The following is an 18,534-nucleotide window of genomic DNA, read 5'->3' as shown; positions in this document are numbered from 1 at the left end:
ACGCACAGTCAACCTGTGGAACTCCTTGTCAGAGGATGTTGTGAAGTCCTAGACTATAACAGGGTTCAAATTAGAACTAGATAAGTTCATGGAGGATAGGTCCATCAATGGCTATTAGCCAGGATGGGCAGGGATGGTGTCCCTAGCTTCTATTTGCCAGGAGGTGGGAATGTGTGACAGGGGATGGATCACTTGATGATCACCTTTTAGGTTCATTCCCTTTAGGCACCTGGCATTGGCCACTGACGGAAGAAAGAATAATGGGCTTGATGGATCTTTGGTCTGACCCAATATGACTGCTCTTATGTTCTTATACACCATATCAGCTCTTCTCTGAAGCTACTACTTTATTCTCCAGAATCTCAGCTTTCATTTAAAATAAAATAATAAATCTCCTAGTTGTTATGGTTGCAAAGAAAAACTTAACTGAGTATTACCCATACAAAGATAAGACCGCAGAGAGCCTGGAACGATATCTTTGAAGAACGAACTATTCTGTTCATTTCAGTGAGATGTTAACTTTAACACGCAGCAATAATTTAAAATGCTAATGTTTTTAAATTACGTTCCTCAAGAAACAAGGAGGGTCATATATGTGCACTGTAACACATCATTTTAATACCACAAGCAGGTAGTCCTTGGGAGATACCATGACTTAGCGCCTCTTCATTGGGGAAGAACGTAAGTGTGCCATGATTACATTTTGCATATCTACACAATCTACTGTGAGCAGCATCCATTTTAAGTGACAAACATGGGCAGAGCATATTTTATGGGCAAAACTTGAAAGAATTCCATCATCTTTTTTCCCCAAACTGATCCCTGGTTAATAGATTTGTTGAGGCAGAAAATAATTCATGAATGGAAGAAAGAAGGGAAGTTTAAAGGATGGAGATGACCAATTATGAGTTAATGGAGGGGTGATCAAGTCAGGATAATGAGCAGTAACAGAGTGGAGAGAGGAATGAATGACAGTGAATTGGGGTGTATATGACTGAGTCACAAAAGGGAGAAAGAACCACACTGCAAAAGCCTCATTGCTTAATGCCCTTCTGGAGTGCTGAGATATTACTCTGGGCACTGTGAGAACCTGAAGAGAAAGATAGAATGTGGGATACTGGGAGGGAGGGAGCCAACCAAGTAGTGAGTGAGGTAGGTGCGCATGCTTATGCAGTGTGTTTTGTATGGAATTGCATGTGTTGATGTTTACAGTAAAGATGGGCAAGTAGATTTTGTTCTTGGCTAGGGAACCAGCCAATTTAACAAGGCTGATTTAGACACGGAAGTCTACCAGCCCAGACTAAAAATTTATTTGACCACCTTTACTGCAAATAGTACTGAAAACATAATGACATTTTACTCATTCAAACCCCACCTCCCAAACTACTCAGCCAAAACCCAGGCAGCTAGAATTATTCTAGACTGCTCTGTTTTCTGTTATGTTTTGCTCTATTAATAATTTTGCCATTTCTATTATACTTCTTGTGCTACTACACAAGTCTGTGAGTGGTGCCCTATAAGAGTCTTTCTGAAGCGTCTACTTTTAAAAAACAAGACTATTGAGCAATATTGGCTAAGAGGAAATACTGCTGAAAAAATACAGGTTCTGATTACTACTGAGGAAAAGATGAGACATGTTCCACACTAATTTCAGCCTGCTGGCAGGGAAATGATAAAAATCTATTTACTGGTTCATTGGGTGTGGTTATAATCTAGTGTTGTGCAACATCACAGTCACTGATCTGGAGATGAATAGTGATGTTGCAAACGCTAGCTGACAGGTGATGGAAACAAGTTTATTCATAGCGATTTACTTCTGAAACTTCTAAAACGCAAAAAAAGGGAGAAAAATCCTACAAAGGTCTTGAAGCTACAAACCAAGTTAAGCAGTGTTTAACAATATACTAAGCAAATTAAAAAATGCAAGATAAAGAAAAACAGAGAGAGAGAGAGAGACAGAGAGGAACTGAGGAGAATTCATTCCCTAGCATAAAAGTTACTCAACATACAGTTGTAGGAACAGATAGTTTAAGAGGGAAAAGATTTCCCCCACTCATCCAATTGATTGATACAATGTAAATCCAAGAGGGCTAGGGAGGTGGAATGCTCATGACATGCAATTTAGAGCCAACTTCAGATGCGAGAGTTAAGATAGATTCACTGGAGTAAATCCACTTGTACAAGTCATATCTAATGCAAAAATCTTGCTGGCATGTAGTACATCCCACATCAGTGCCTCTAATAGACTGGCCTAAGACCTCACATCCATGGTCACAAGACGCCTGAAAACATAGCCAGACACACTGGAGCTGCTGATCTGCCTAGGTACACAGATAATGGTGGGGGAAAGGGGCACTGGATATCCTTATACTGGGCCTTAACATCCCCTCCTCCAAAGAAAGGTCAGAATCTTCCCCTTTCTTCTCTTGCCTAAGGTCATGTATTAAGTAAATGGTAGAGCCATAAGACTTGTCTATATAAAACAGCTAGTGCACAGAAAGCTGGGGTGTAAATCTATCTCACAGTACCCAGCCACACACTCCCTGTCCATGTTGGCCCTGCTACCACACATTAAACATTTGCTAGAGTGCTTTGATCTACTCTCATTTCAAAATAGAGTAGATCAAAGACTGCTAGGGAACTTTTAGCATGCAGTCGCAGGGTGCACACAGAGTTAGTGCGCAGCAGGCTAGTGCAAGGCAGTTTTACACTATAGCTTGCCAAGCACTAACTGCTCCGACAGACAAGCCCATAGAGAACCCAATTTTCCTGACTCCCTATTTGGTGCTATATCCATCATGCTCTTCAGATGTACCGTCCTTTCCCATGCTTTGTTCCCACAAGTAACCTTGACACATGAAGTCAAGAAGTTTGAGTTCAGATGACAGAAGACTTTGTGAACTCAATAACTTGTGCTGTAGCTAAGTGGTATACCTAAGAAAGTCTCCTCCTACCTTATAGTACCTGCTAACATGGCCTGCAGAACTGTCCTGGAAAGAAAGGCAACTACATAAATCCAAACTGCTTCTGCACAACCAAAGACTCAGGTATCTCCCACTGCAAACAGCTCTGATCCTACTTGCAGGAGAAATGAAAACAAACAGCTAAAGAGTCTGAGACAGTCTTTTCCCAGCTCCAGGAAAATCAGTCAGAGTGGAAAGCGATGATCATAGCACCCTTCCTGATGGCATTTGGCCCAATCATAAATGCATTGAGAAAAACCTGTGGTATCACCAGCAAAAAGAATTTATGACCTTTTTGGTGAAAGCCTGCAGAAATCACATCAGCCCACTGTAGACCAATGCCTTCCTCAAGAAGGGATTTTCTCTGCCACCTTTAAACATGGGACATAGTCCAGCATGTATTTAACAAACAAAAAAAACCACCTGACACAGCCACTCTTTGCAACTACTAATACGTCGCCTACCTTTAATCTCTCTTTTTTGGGGAGCATTATATCAGTGGCTATTTCATCACCAGTATTTTAGACTTCTAGCTAAGCTTCTGTTTGGGATAGGTCAGAGACACCACTGATTGCAATTATGGAGGATTTCCTTAGGCCACTAACAGAAGCAAAGCACCTATGCGGAGGCCAGTTTATCTAACAATAGTTTGTCACATCAATCAGCAGGTGCTGTTGACCACCTTCAAGACTTCAGCAAAAGTGGTCTAAATCATATTAAACTTGCATTGTTCATTTCTTCTCACATGTCCCAGAGGGCCCTGATGGGCAGCTGCTCCTCCTCCCTCAGAATACTCACCTGTCACCACTCTTATTCAACATTTATGTGAGAATGAAAGGGGCTGATGTGACCTCAGTGTGCTGACTTCATCCAGGTCTGCAGCTCTTTCATATTCATCATAGCCAGGGCTGTTTCCCAGCTGGCTTAGCATCCGAAAGAAACAGGAACCTGTATGGAAAGCAGCTGACTCACACTAAGTCTGGGTAGGACAGTGCCAGGTTTTTCATTGCCCTCACCTTAAATAGTCATTTACACCTGAGCAAAGTGAGTATAAAGTGGGTTCAAAATGCTACCAAATCAGATTCATAGCATTTCCACTTTGCATAACTATTAATGACTGCACATGGTACAATAAGCATGATGTGCAAAGTATTTTGATGAATTATAACCCTCTATAGGTAAGTCTACAACAGGCAAACCTGCACCTGTTTTTCAGCATCACTGTAACTGCACTCATGCTACCAGTGGTTAAGCTGTACTGTAGACTGGGCACTGGCATTTTTATCACCATGTCATTTTATAATAAAAAAGGCCTACAAAGTTTGGCTAATGTAGATATTTGAAAGGTTCCTGCCCTCTTCAGGTCAAAGCAGTGCACTGTCTTAGGTCCTGTTGAATTAATCACTGCTCCTGAACGCCTTGAAATAGTGGCTAGAAACATCATCTTTCATCTTTGGCTAGCAGAAAACTGTGCCCTTGTCTCAAGAATGAGGACCTAGCCATGGTGATTGTAACTCAGTGACTTCTTGATGCCAACTGGCAGAGAGCTATGGGATGCATAAGATTTTACAGGAATCCCCTGGGTCGATATGTGCCTAATAATTCACAAAAGGGTGGCATGTGTGGTCTCAGAACCAGTAGCTCACTAGTCATCATGGTGAAACTTATGTAGAGATAATATTTAAGGAGTTATGTCTCCAAACTGAAAATTATATTACTAAGGCAGGTAACAGGTTCCTTTCAGGCAGAGGGTGGCGATGCATATCTCCCTGTCTCATCATTGTGTGCCCCACAATGCAGGCCTATTTGCATGCTGAGCCAGATGCTGATTAAGAGATTGTGAAATCTACAAGAAAGCAGTATACAGGGGAAAAAAAAAAAACAATCATCAGGGGGAATCCTGCTTATGAATAAGGACAATAGATTGTTTTGATATATCTGCGGGTACAGTCACCCTGGATCTTTCACCGAGGAGGCAAGCTGACAGCACGATTTGTCTGTCTGATGAATGGAAGATCACAGCCAAGCCTGGCTGTAAAACACTAAGAACTTTGGGTGATCATTTCTCTTCTAAAAGTCTCAGAATGGGTGTTATGATTTTTATATGTAACCATTTCTTTCCAATACTTCTACTTGCTATCACTTAAATCTTTATACCTTGTTAAATAAACATTTAGTTTTTTCTCCAGAAATATATCTCTAAGTGCTGTGTGTCAAGAAGAATGGTGATGTGAGGAGAAACTGGTAAGCTGGGGTATGCTGTTTCTTTGGAAGCAGCGAATCTGTGAGTACTGTGATTGTCCAGTGGAGCAGGCACTGTACTCTCCAGGGAGACCCGCAGAGGCCTTGAGGGTTGGGGTGTGCCAATTGCTAACTTGTACAGTGACAGCGGGGCCTGCAAGGCCTAGAGGGGAGTGCTTGTATTGCCCATGGCTGATGGAGTCAGGGAGCTCAATTAAGACTCAGTCAGCCGGCACAGACAAGGCTTCCTTACACTAAGGTCAGGGTGGTAGCGAGGTGCCTTACAACTCTGGGCACCCCCAAGAAGCATCAAAGTGATCATGCTCATGTCAGCTCCAAGCTGGACTACTGCAACATGCTCTACCCTGTGGTTACCCACAAAGGTCAAGATGCATGATGAATCAGCCTCAGCTTTTATCAGCCCACCTAGTAATTCAGGGGGTCAGCAACCTTTGGCATGTAGCCCATCAGGGTAATCCGCTGGTGGGCTGCGAGACATTTTGTTTACCTTGACTGTCCGAAGGCATGACCCCCAGCAGCTTCCAGTGGCTGTGGTTCGCTTTATGCTCATGATTCCATTCTTTGTACATTAGTAACATCAGAACCTCTCTCCATCGTGTCTGAAATGTTATGTCTGAAATCACTACTGCTTAAAGATTAAAAGTAAACTGAAAACTGAATCATGTGTCTGGGTCTATTACTGTCTACTTTTACCATTACAGGTCCCCAATTACTCCTTCAAGTGCCTTTGTATACAAATACACAAGGATTACAGTAAATTATTCCAGTTGAAAATGAACATAACTATTTTATAAATGTTAGAGATTCATGTGAAAATGGATTTTTCTTAAGTGACCAATATTTTATTGAAAAAGATTTCTAATTAGAATGCTGATCCACAGGGACATTTATATTTGTGTTTAGTCATTGCAAACAGCTGGTGCCAAATTCTGTTCACGGTTACACCAGTGCAAACCTCTGCTTACTTCCATTGTATCAGAGAAGAATTTGGCCCATGGGGTTTAGGCATTAAAATCACACAGGAAGTCCTTTCATTAAGAGACAAGTAAAATAGGTAAAGCAGCAGTTCAAACAGCTAGAACTAGTCAGAAAAAGCTCTATTCTCTTTAGGCATAGGCTAAATTAGATAAGATTTTGGTGAACTTTAACAATTTTTTCCCTCCAAAAGCTTCCACATCTAACTCTTTCTTCACTGCTCTGTTAGATTTCTGTGGGCAAGACAGTGTATTGTCAGTCTTGCAAAAAGCTGTTTATGAGATGCTAAGAATTCCCTAGGGCATCATTCTATGCTGTTGCTAGTTTATTACTGAACACTAATGTACCAAAAAGAAGCTATAAATGATGATGGAGAATGTGAAGTTGACTTAGTCTGCCTTGCAGCTGGTGCAGTCATTTACACCTATACAACGTGGGTGCAGGGGTGCTGGAACAATTTTTATAGCGGGAGTGCTGAGAGCCATTGAACCAAACTGTAAACCTTGTATATAATGGAAACCACTTCAAAACAGGGGGTGCGGTAGCACCCCCAGTACCAGCACCTATGCGCAGGTGTAGAATGCTAACAAATCTGATTTTTTAACTCATTTACCCATTTTATACACATTTTCTACAGGTACAAACAACTATATTGCCTTACACCTTTGGAAGAATTAGGCCCTATGTTTTTAACTGCACTTCAGTTTGTAATATCTACTTTTCTTGGAGAAAATGGAAAAGGTCATGATAGAAGAGCTGCAATCCTGTCCCTGAAAAGTTCTGTCCTCAGCTGGGAAAAGAACTGACTAGCTACAGCCACATTTACAAAAAGGTCTGTCAGGCACAAATCTAGTTTGACAATAGTTTTCAAACATGATTGTAGCTAATATAAGTACAGTGTCAAGTGTAGGCAGTTTTCTTTTCTTAAAATAAGCCCATTAGCAGAAACCCTGCATGCTACAGACTACAGCTCAGAAGGCAGCTGGAAAACATTAAAGAGGCCACTAATTTAAACTTTAATAAAGGAAAAAAACTTTTCTACACAACAGGTAGATAATCACTTGGAATTCTTGCCACAAAATATTACTAAAGCTAAGTGCTTAGCAGAATTCTAAAGAGGATGAGATATTTATATGGATAACAATCCAAAAGTTACATTAGATAGGATAAAGAAATTAAAAAGAATAAAAGCCCCCATGCTTCAAGGTATAGGCCAACCACTAAATGGTAGGGCTCAGAAAAACTTCCACAGAGTAGGTTGTGATCATTATGGGGTTCCTGCACCTTCCTCTTACTGTCTGCTGTATGTGCCATGACACTAGACAACCTGTACCACTGATCTGCTCCTTTATGGAGGTTCCTACAAGGCAATGATGAGTGTGGGTACAAACTGATATAGCTATAAATGTATCTGAAAAAAACTGTTTTGAACCTTACTAGAGAGGGACCCTAAAATGTACATTTCAGAAAAAAATTAAATGTAGTTTTCAATCTCATCAAAATTCCCAGGACTGTCCTGGTAAAACTTTATGAGAACATTTAGTTTTTTTGAATTTGGACCTGAGATATATCCTAGATCAATTGTAACCAGCCAGGAGCAACCAGTGAATTTGTATGGCTCATCAGAAAGGCTGCGAGTTTGTCACGTTGGTCACTGAAGTCACAGATTCCGTGACTTTCCGGGATCTCTGTGACTTCTGCAGTGGCTGGTGCACCTGGCCCGGGGGCTGCCTGAGCAGTTCAGGCAGCCCCTAGGCCAATCACACCAGCTGCTGCTAGGGCAGTCTCAGACCACTGCACTCCCCCTCCCCTCCCCACAACAGCAGGAGTTTGGGAGTGGGAGGGGGCAGGGGAAGAGGATGGGGGCAGGAGATGGGGTGAGGGCTCTGAGCAGCACTTACCTCAAGGGCTCCCCAGAAGCGGCGACATCCCCCTCCCTCAGGTCCTAGGCAGAAGCATGTCCAGGCAGCTCTGCACGCAGTTCCTGGCCAACGGCAGCTGCAGGGGCAGCACTTGGCGTGGAGGTAGCACGCAGAGCTCCTTGGCCATGCCTCCACCTAGGAGCTGAGGGAGGGGGATGTTGCTGCTTCTGGGGAGGCAGGTAGCCAGGGTAGGGAGCCTGAGCCAGCCCTACCAATGCTCTTTCCTGCCCCCCCAGCACCAGCTGGGGTCCCGGGCCACACACCATCATCCGCCCCCAACGCAGAAGCAATGGGAGTCCTGCAGCGCCCCTGGGCCAACACCCCGATCACCCGTGGTACCCCTGGGGCCCACCCACCCCAAGATTTAGTCAGGAGTATATAGTACAAGTCACGTACAGGTCATGGGCTGTGAATTTTTGTTTATTGCCTGTGACCTGTCCATGGCTTTTACGTATCCGTGACTAAAACATAGTCTTACTCATCAGCCCCTCAATTTACAGCTTACCTAGTCCACAATTGTCAGATGGAAACTTTTAAAATGTAGTTCTAGTGTTGATCCCCCATGCACCTCTGCAGCTAGAATACTTGCTTTTTTTTTTTTGATTATCGATTACTAAACCTTTTACAATTAATTCTGTATTATATTGACTAGACCAGATCATTTTTCCCTTTAATCTGAGTGTCTTGGATTTGTCATTATATCTAGCAAAGCGTAAACCACAGAAATGTTTCTACATTATGCTTAAAAAGAATAAAAACAGCTGCCCATCATTGTAATATGGGAGTCTAAGACAGTGTTTAAGGGCTCTGTTATTTCATTTGAGCTTCATGCTAGTGTTACTGCTACTTCCTCCTTTTCTCCTTTAAATCTACTGCCCATAGTCCAGTTGTGAAATATTTTAAACACAACAGGATATTGAAATAACAACATGCAGTTTTGCAACTTTTGGATGCATTATTGTCTTTGCTTCCCTGCCTTCCTGATTAAATCTTGCAGATTGTTCAGGAAGTTTTTGCTAGGTAATCCTGAAATGGCTCAGTATGGGTATCCTTCTTACTCTACAAATCGCTGTACTGTTTCCCTATTAATGTTTCATAGCATTGTTCTCCTGATTTAGATGTCGCTGCATGACCTCAGTCATTTATTTCTTCATCCATTTGCTTCCTCTATATTATCCGAGTCACTTTTTGAGACTGATGAATAATTAAATCCTTAGTTATCTCTGAAGTCATATTGTTATACAGCATTTAATGGCTTTGCAATTAGGCTTTAAAGCTCTTTGATGTATGAAGGAATATTAAAAACACAGCACTAAGAGAGACTAACTTTAAATTGTCTCTCACTTTTATGCTAAATGTTAGTGTTTAATTCAATTCAAAACTTCATCTTATATGGTATAAGTAAACTTCCCTCAGAAGTTGCCTTGTCTTGTGGAAAGCAAGCAGCCATCTACTTTTTTTAAAATCTACTTTCATCTACTTTATTTTTTAAATCCTGACATATTCTCCATGACTACATTTATCTAAACTTCTGGATCAGATGTACCTTTTCTCTCAGTACATTTTGAAATGGTCCTAACATACAAGCTTCACAGAAATTAAGAATGAAAAAAAGTGTTAAAATGGATAGCATCAATTTGAAAATCATAATTCTGTTTTTATTCACTAATTTTAAAGATAACTTATTAATATAACTGAAATATCAGAGAAAAATGTTTTTTAGATTTGTTTACTTTGTTCATTTGACAACCGTTTGGAGCTGGTTTCACTAATTGCTGTTTCCCCTACATAGTCCAATGGCTAGTGAATTTCCCCTGATTTAGGTGGGGTTTTCATATAGCAACATGAGAGAGAAAACATTTTATAATTACATTTCTTTTAGAACAATTAGCAGCGAGATTATGGATCATGTGTAATACCTAAAACTACATTTATTCCAAGCAAACAATAAGTAACACAATCATTTTTCTGGTTTATATAGTTTACTATATGGTTTACTATAGTCGTGGTCTGCCACTTCATATGTACATATATGGAAAATCCACAGTTTTCTGACTATTCTCTGTGTCTCCTTAAAACTTCTTATTGACTCCTTTATATTCTATTAGTTTGTGGGGGCTGAACAGCCCAGCTGTAGACATCAGTGCTTAAAAACCTGGCTACTCTGCCACTCAGGATGCAGTCTCTCCTCCTTTTAGATCAGTGGTGATTTCATTACTGTTTGCCTTTAAAAAATCCTTCTCTTAGCACTGAGAGATGAAAGAATAAAATCATCATCTTCTTGAAACTGGGAAATGGAGTTGAGATCAGATTAATGTTACTGATTTAAATTTGTCAGAGTTCCATGCTTCAGTCGCAGAGAATCATGTGGGTCTATTCATGCAAATCAGAATTTGATAAGATGCTTTTGAATAAAGTTTTTAAGGGGGAGAGAAGAAAAAAAGAGAGGGAAATAGCACTAGTGTCACTTAATGGTAAAATGTGGACTAAAGTGCTGGGGACGTTTCATAATATCTAATTTTAAACAAGAAAAAAAAAATACACCCAACTCAGTGTTGTTCTTTTAAAGATTTTAAGTAAGACGGTTCCTTCCTTGCAACTCCAGAATTATAAGATAATCTTTCAGTGGGGTATAGCTCTAAGTAATTGTTCTTGAGGCATCTCTAGTCAATACACCACCAATGACTTGAAGGTGCAAAACAGTAACATAAAGGTACTTGATTAGTGTCTAACTTACCAGTTAAGGGCTGCACTGAAATGTGACCGTCTCCCCCAACATTAGTAAACAGATAAAAGTCTCAGGAGGCCATACTGATAACTATCTTTTATAAACACAAGAGGTATGGAGGCATACTGGCTGCTGTTCCAACAATGATAGTGGGTTGCCACTTTAGTGCTTTGCCCTGTTATCTGTGTTAATAGGTGGAATACAAAAAAAAGAGGAGACGACACACTACAATTTATAAGGCGATGGGTATGTCAAGAATGAAATTAAATCCCAAGAAAATTCTTTTTAAAAAGCATTAGTGTAAAACACACATTATTTGGGTTAATGTTGAAAATGCTGTCATTCACTGAGTAAAAGCAGAATTAATAAACATACCAGTGGCATAGGAACCAAATAAACAGAAATCAGTGTTGTCAAGAATGTTAACTTTTTTCTGCTTTCTTCTCAAAGTCCTAAAGATTCTTTTCTACTGTAATGATGCAGAATTATTGCAATTTTCTTCCCTTTCCTAAATATAGTGTCTTAGCAGAGTATCCATTTTACAATGTAACAGAAAAACCAGACCAATTTATTGATCATTCACACTGTCTTCATATCACAGTAACTGAATTAAGAGGAGAGCAATGTGGCAAAATAGAAAACAGCCACAGTGGATAGTGAAAATTTTCATAAATCAACTTCCTTTACATTTTCTTACCTTATGTTCTGAACAGAGGAATGTAATGTTTCATCCTGCATGTTACTAGTTACAGTTGCATGTCCTTCTGCGATGGATTGCACTGGCTGCATTACATGAACTGTCCGAAAAAGCTGAGTTGGATGTATTGGCTGTGCAGATTGCATTGTCCTCAAAACGTCAGTTGTAAAACCAGGTATCTGTTGTTGTACGACTTCCACAGGGTCCTTAAGTTTAGTAGACTTAGAGTTCCCTGTTGTTTTTAGAACTGTGGTGGATCCTCCTCTTGTTCCTATGTTAGAAGATGCTCTAGATCTGCCTGATTGGTTTCTATTAGTCAAAGTTGTTGACAATAAAGAGGAATCTGAAGACTCGGTACTGGGACTCGGATCCTCATCATCTATGTAGATAAGATCTTTCGGCATTTCTTTAAACTGATACACCAAACGCTGACCTTCTACTTTAGCCAGTATACCTCTTTGGTAATAGTATCTGTTCAAAGCAGGCACATACATCAACAAGTTATATAGCATAATTGGCTATGAAAAAAGACAAATCATCATCATTGAAGTGGAGGGGTTTTTGTTTATAAATCTAAATAACAATCATTGCCTACTGACATTTTCTGTTACCCTTCCTTTATGCTCAAGGATGGAGACATATTATATATCACTCAAAGCAACTTGCGCTTCATGATACCAGTATTATTATTTGTTTTATCACAATGCCTAGTGCTAAATGACACTTTGATAATCTTGGTAAAATGGCAATATCTTGCCTCAAATCTCCCATCTCTGTCAAATATTCAAATTCTTTCTTTACTATATAAAGTGCATAATATATAGACTATATAAAGAACTAAATTACGTATCACTATAGGGTTCTTGTAGAGCAAAGGGGAGAGGGTAGGGAAACATTACTTTCCATTGAGTTTACAAATTGACTTACAATAAAGGTGCAAAAATATAGAGGGTGGGGGGGAGTGCTTTAAGCAAATTTTTTATTTTTATTACAGTAGTGGTTAGAATCCCCAAACAGTAGGGAAAATGTTTTAAAATTAGGCTTGCATCCATATATGGTTGTGCAATTGCTCACCTACTTTGCACAAACTTTTCTGTATGAGCAAGTTTCCAGTTTGCACAAGTACTCATATATGATTAGATGCTTTTCTAGTCATCTGTACATGCAAATTGGGGAAGTATGCACAGACCTGAATTTTGCTAGGGCAGAACAGCCTCATATCTTGGATTTGAAACTTGGTACATATTAAAATTAATACAATTAGTCCAAATAATTTGATGGTCACCTTTAAGTTTAGTTTATGGAAATTTGTTGTAAAGGCTTGTCACTCAGACTTTTCAGTCTCCTGAAATTGACTGTGCTTGGTCTTGAGGAATTATTGGCTACTCTAATTGTTCTACATTATTAACTACTGTGGGAGATACATCAGTTACCAGTCATGCTTTGGGTAACTGACCATGGAAATGATTGTATTGAATTTATTAGTTTTACAATAGTTTTTACAATAGAAATGAAGGTGCTTCATTTGCAATGGGCATCACTTTTTTTTTTAGGTTAGGGATGATTTACCTCTATTTCTTTAAATGTGCAAAGCATAAAAAACCACACTCCACCCAAGTTGTACAGCTTACTATACATAAATCAGATATTTTGCCCCTTCAGTAAAGGTGCATTCATTTAAAATAATCAATCCAATATTATCCATATTAAAGAAGTATAAAAAAATCCAGACCCAATAAAAAAGAAAGCTCTGAGTTTGCAGGATTTCTACAGAATTGCATATACTTGCACTTTTAGCACTTTGTAAACCCTACAAAACAAATTTCTGCCAATAAAGCAGATTTGTCATTGGACATCAGTATATATCCTAATCTTTTTTTAATCTTCTACAGTATAGTTTGCTCTGTAGAAACTTCAAATTATGCTTTTAACTTTTAGATTTCTGTAGTCCTCCCCACCACCTCTCCCTCCTTCCCCCGTACCCCTCCCCCCCCCAAAAAACCAGCTTCGTATTTCAGAAAGTGGAACTCATCTTAGGAAAAAGCCCTTCACAGATGTTAAACAGATTACAGTGAGCTTTCAATATATGAAAATGTTGTGACAAAAATAATCAACTATTAAAAACTCACATACCTGAGAGCTCTGCCCATTGTTTCATAATTCATATCAGGTTTGTTTTTGTGCTTTCCCCACAATCTGGACACAGCCTTGGAATCTACCAGTTTAAAAATGCCCTTTTCTCTTTGAGTCCATTTGATATATTTGGGACACGTAGCTTTGTCCTGGAGCAGTGCTAAGAGAAACTCCCAAAGATAAATTGTATTTCCTAAAAGAAATAAATAAAGCCTTTCAGGAGATATAAATTCCCCCAAATTCACAGTTATATTAATTTCTTAACTTTTATTTAAGTCACAGATACAACAAAGCTCCAGGAACTGAGTGCCTGTTACTTTCTGAACAGACTGTAATTTTGGGTTGAGAATTCCTACGCGTGACTATCCTTCCATTCCAACTGAATTATTTCTTAACAGAACATTATTATTTTGCCATCTTTGGCTCTGAATCAGCAAAGAACTCAAGTCCAGCCCTGTTCAGCAAAGCAGTTGAATATACACTACAGTACCACTATACTGACTGGGAATTAAGCAGGTGCTTAAGTACTTTGCTGAATTGGGGCCTGCAGGATGATTCTTCACAGGTTCAAGATATCCTTACTTTCATGTTTTAACAATTACATATAATATGTGCAGTAAATAATAGCTTATGCCATGCCAAACAAGAAAGCAATTGAAGAATGTTAGAATCCACTGGCAAAAACAGGATGATTCTGCTGAATAGTTTACTATAAAATAAAATGATTCATGCTATCAAATAATATTCTCTGTTAGCTGTTGGTTTTGATTTTATTAATGGGAGGTGGGGAAGAGTTGTGAAAGCAGAGGAGGGATTATCAGGGAACTTTCTGTGACACCTTTCTTCTGGTGGCTTCACTTTTTTCTTAAACAAGAGGACCGCTCTTCCTGCCACCCAACTGTAAGCTTTGATTATCTCCTTATGCAGATTTAGAAACAGGCAGATGAATATGTTTCCAAATATCAGCTGTTGAAGCAACAGCATCCCAAGAAACACTACTACAATGCAAAGTATCCCTCTAGACTTGACCTGAAACAGAGCAGCGCTTGTGGGGGGTTGAAGATCTCCCAAGATCCTGTTAGTAAGTTGAAGAATGGATTATTCTTCCCAGGAACTGAGTATCTTCCAAAGGGATTTTCTGCACTTTCCCCCCCCTTTCCCTGCCTCCTCCCTGCTTTAATAGAAGGTGGCAACCATGTCTTCTGAGCATGTGGCAACACAAGATTTATTTTTGCATACTGAGAAAGCTGGTATGCTTCATCCTTATGTTATCCAGATTCAGTTTTCAATTTAAAACACTGAAGACAAACATTCTACTCAAACCACCACACTTACCCTTTCCATCTTTGTTTTTCTTTTTCACTGATATGTTTGGAGTTGTTGTAGGGGATTCAGGACGAGAAGATTTGGACTTTTTTCCTGAAATTAAACCACTATTATGTAAATTTCAACATAAAAATGTGATCTGGAAAAGAACATTAACTCATTAAATATTTTTGGTTTTTTTGTATTTCCTCCCCATCTCAACACTTACATTTCTTCTTAATGGCCCATTCTTGTAAAGTGCTGAGCACAGTCAATGCTCATTGACGCTAATAGGTATTGAGGGCACTCCGCATAGCACTGAGCAATGTAACTGTTCTTGCTTCAAAGATTTTACCTATTTTTCCAAAGCTAGATACATAAATTATATACTTCTGCTTTGAAATATGTATATTTTTTTGTTCATTTTAGGGCACCTAAAGGCAATTAATAGTAGTTTAATTCATCTTTTTTAACTGTATTTTTTTAAATTAAAAAGCTAGATAAAATACACAGCACTGTCTTGTCTAGCGAGCATCGAAACTTAATTTAGAGACAAAACAAGATTCTTTAGCTCTTTAATGTACGAGAAGAAAGCTCCATTAATAGCAGTGGTCTGCACTGCCATGTGAGGGAAACATTCATTTTCAATCCTAAATTCTCACACACTTGGCCTGCAATGGCTAGAAATACAAAAAAGGAGGGCAGAAGCAGCTCTCTTTCATTGCCTAGCAGTGCCATCTCCAGCCAAACAGGGAGCAACATTAATAGGTTCTGAAAAAGCATCACATCTTTTTTTAACCAGAAATATGGTGGCTGTGTTTCAAGGCCCCATTGAAGAGTGGGAGGGAGGGAGGGAATAGTTACAGCTCCTGACAAAAATGAAGAGCGTTCCTTTGAAAAAATAAGAGATCAGCTATTTGAGTAGGATCAAAAATGAAAATCTCGCATATGTATTTCTTAACAAAATCCAGAATCTGTTTCTCTATTGCTCCCCATTCATTTAGATGTCAGTTTTTATAGCATTGTGTTTTGGTCCTGAACCCTCAAGACTGAGTTTTCTGACAAATACTAAGCAAATCAGGTTTCCTAGTTACCCTTTGGCACTTTGGCAACGTCTAGGCACAATGAGGATTTTATTTTACATATTATCTCTGCTCTGTTGAGAAGCAGCATAGTCCAGTGGATGAAGTAGTAACCTGGCACTCGGAAAACCATGGTTCTATTCCCAGCTCTACTACTGACAACACACATGACCTTGGGCAAGTCATTTCATGGTCCCTCTATTTATCCTCTGACCCTTTTCCAAAGAGTTTGTCTTGCCTGTGTAGCATGCAAACCATCATCTACACAGTGCCTAGCACAAGAGAGTTCCATTCTTGGTTTGGCCTCTAAGTGCTACCATAATACAAATAATAAAATAACTCCGTTACAGAGTCAAGATTTTCTCATTGTGAGGAATTTTCATATTACTTTGTCATTAAACCTACTCACTTCCGGACTGACTTGTCAGTTTTATAGTACCAGAGCAATATCTCCAGGGTTCAAATGCTCTGCAATTCAGCAAATGTTGCTCACTGCGGTTTTGTAGGAGCTGAGGAACTATGAGTTTTAGCCTATGAAACAGAACCTCATCCTTTAATGGTTGGTGAAGGCCATCTCGGCCTTCTGTTGGCCTGAAAAGTCAATATCCCCTTTGGTAGCATGGGTAGGCAGGATACCAGTTGGGGTTTTTTTGGAAGGCACTGCAAGGCGTCTGCTCAGGCAGCCATCTTTTGACACTGACAATCTTTCTAAGTAGCTATATTTGCATGATCTTCCTTCTGGAAAAAGCTTTGTTGAAGCAACTGTGGTGAGGCAACTCTGGCAATGTTTATTTTCTTCCCCCTATTCACTTAGGATTCAGGGCTGGTTATGGGGCAGAAACTATTCTGATCATGTTGGCCAAGGACGTCATCCTAGTTATCAACAAAGATAACTCTTTTGGTCATGGGTTCTTGATCTTGGGGGGGGGTCACAACCACCCTTCATTTCTTTATGGCTAGATGCGGAGGGGGGTGAAGTCCTGAAATATTTCTGTTGTCACATGCGGTCAGTAGATAACAAAGGTTGAGACCCTTTGTTTTGGATCTTTAATTTAACTGACCATGAGGGATTGCTGAAATGTCTGTAGTGCCTACCAGGGTTAGATGGAGTCATCTTGAATAGCTCAGCTACTTTGGTGCAAGAAGTCCTATAAGATTGTTTTGGGTGAATGCTCTTCTGCCCTGAGGGCTCAGTCAGATGGGGTGCTTAAGGATTCCATCTTGTGTTCCTGTCTGTACAAAATGCATGCAAGCACACTGAGAAGGAGAGCGAGGAGACATAGACTGCAGTGCCTTTAGTAAGCTGAAAATGCCAGCTCCACATCAACAGTGGTCTGATTTTGCCAGGAATTAATTAAATTAGGGCTTGAGTGAGAACTAGGTTGTTGAGGTTCAATCTAGTCAAGACTGAGGTAATGTTTGGTAGTTTAATGAAACAACCGGAAGAGTTGACCGTATCATATCATAACACCTCTGATCGAGGGCAAATCTACAAATTGTTTAAACAGGTTAGTAATTTAAGGGGTCTCAGATCCTTGATTGCCCTTACAGTTTTAGCCAAGAGTGCTCCCTGCTGATGGCAGGAAGGCTGTGGCCTTGAATTTTGGAAACAAACCTTGCTGCTAAAATAATCCCTGCCTCTCTCATCTCAAGCCTAGACTATTGCAAGGCATTCTACTTGGACGTGACTATATCACAAGACCATCTGGAAACTGAACTTACTACAGGACATGGGTCCTTCCTTACTGAATGATATATCACACAGCACACATAACACTGGTACTCTGTAATCCAGCCAGGTGGAGTTTAAGATGTTGGTTTTAACCTATAAAGTGTTAGTTTTCTGAACCACATTACTCCAAAATTGATGTCTGACATCATCAACATTGCAATCAGTGAAGACACTCAAGCCATCATTCCCCTGGTCAGTTTCCGAATGCATCCTCAGCTCTGGAGCATATGCCCCTCTAGTTCAACAGTCTGAATTTGTAACTCTTCAAGGTATACTACAAAGCTTGATCAGATGTTGTGTAGTTGATATTACTGTGTTTTTGTATAGGCAGTTCAGTATATATGTGTTATTTTTATTTTTGTAACTCTATTTTAACAGCTGTATAAGCACCTAGATCCAGCAAATTAGTAAGAAATTTAAAACAAATTAAACTACAAATTCCATTCAATCATTTTTAACAATAGATAGCCCAATAAAGCATGCTGCTTTCCCCCATTTAGATGCTTATTTAGCTGGACAGATAGCTTACAGAGTCTCCTAAGCAGCCTGCTATCTACTGCAAACCATGTTGTGATAAATACCAGAGCACAGACACAAAAAACACACAACTATCGGAAATTGAGACTATTAAAACAGCTGTGACAATCAGGCTTTCACAAAGAAGACAGAAACTTAGCTCTTTTCTCATTTTCTTAACAGAAACATTCTTCAAGGCAAACACTTCTCCAATAGCTT

General features: G+C 39.6%; 1 protein-coding gene across 20 annotated transcripts in view; it reads right to left on the bottom strand.

The window, feature by feature from the left end:
* Nucleotides 1–18,534, bottom strand: part of ELF1 (E74 like ETS transcription factor 1) — a 136,168-nt gene that overhangs the window by 4,137 nt on the left and 113,497 nt on the right. For all 20 annotated transcript variants that reach the window (XM_038418375.2, XM_043504553.1, XM_038418293.2 and 17 more), the window contains 3 exons: nt 15,016–15,099; nt 13,681–13,873; nt 11,548–12,018 (listed from right to left, as the gene is read on the bottom strand). In XM_038418375.2, coding sequence (XP_038274303.1) covers nt 11,548–12,018; nt 13,681–13,873; nt 15,016–15,099 — 748 coding nt within the window. The remainder of the gene's footprint in view (nt 1–11,547; nt 12,019–13,680; nt 13,874–15,015; nt 15,100–18,534) is intronic.

The sequence above is a fragment of the Dermochelys coriacea genome, chromosome 1 (assembly GCF_009764565.3).
Source record: "Dermochelys coriacea isolate rDerCor1 chromosome 1, rDerCor1.pri.v4, whole genome shotgun sequence".
Lineage (NCBI taxonomy): Eukaryota > Metazoa > Chordata > Testudines > Dermochelyidae > Dermochelys > Dermochelys coriacea.
The sequence above is the reverse complement of the archived record's forward strand: the minus strand, read 5'-3'. Positions and strand labels throughout refer to the sequence as shown.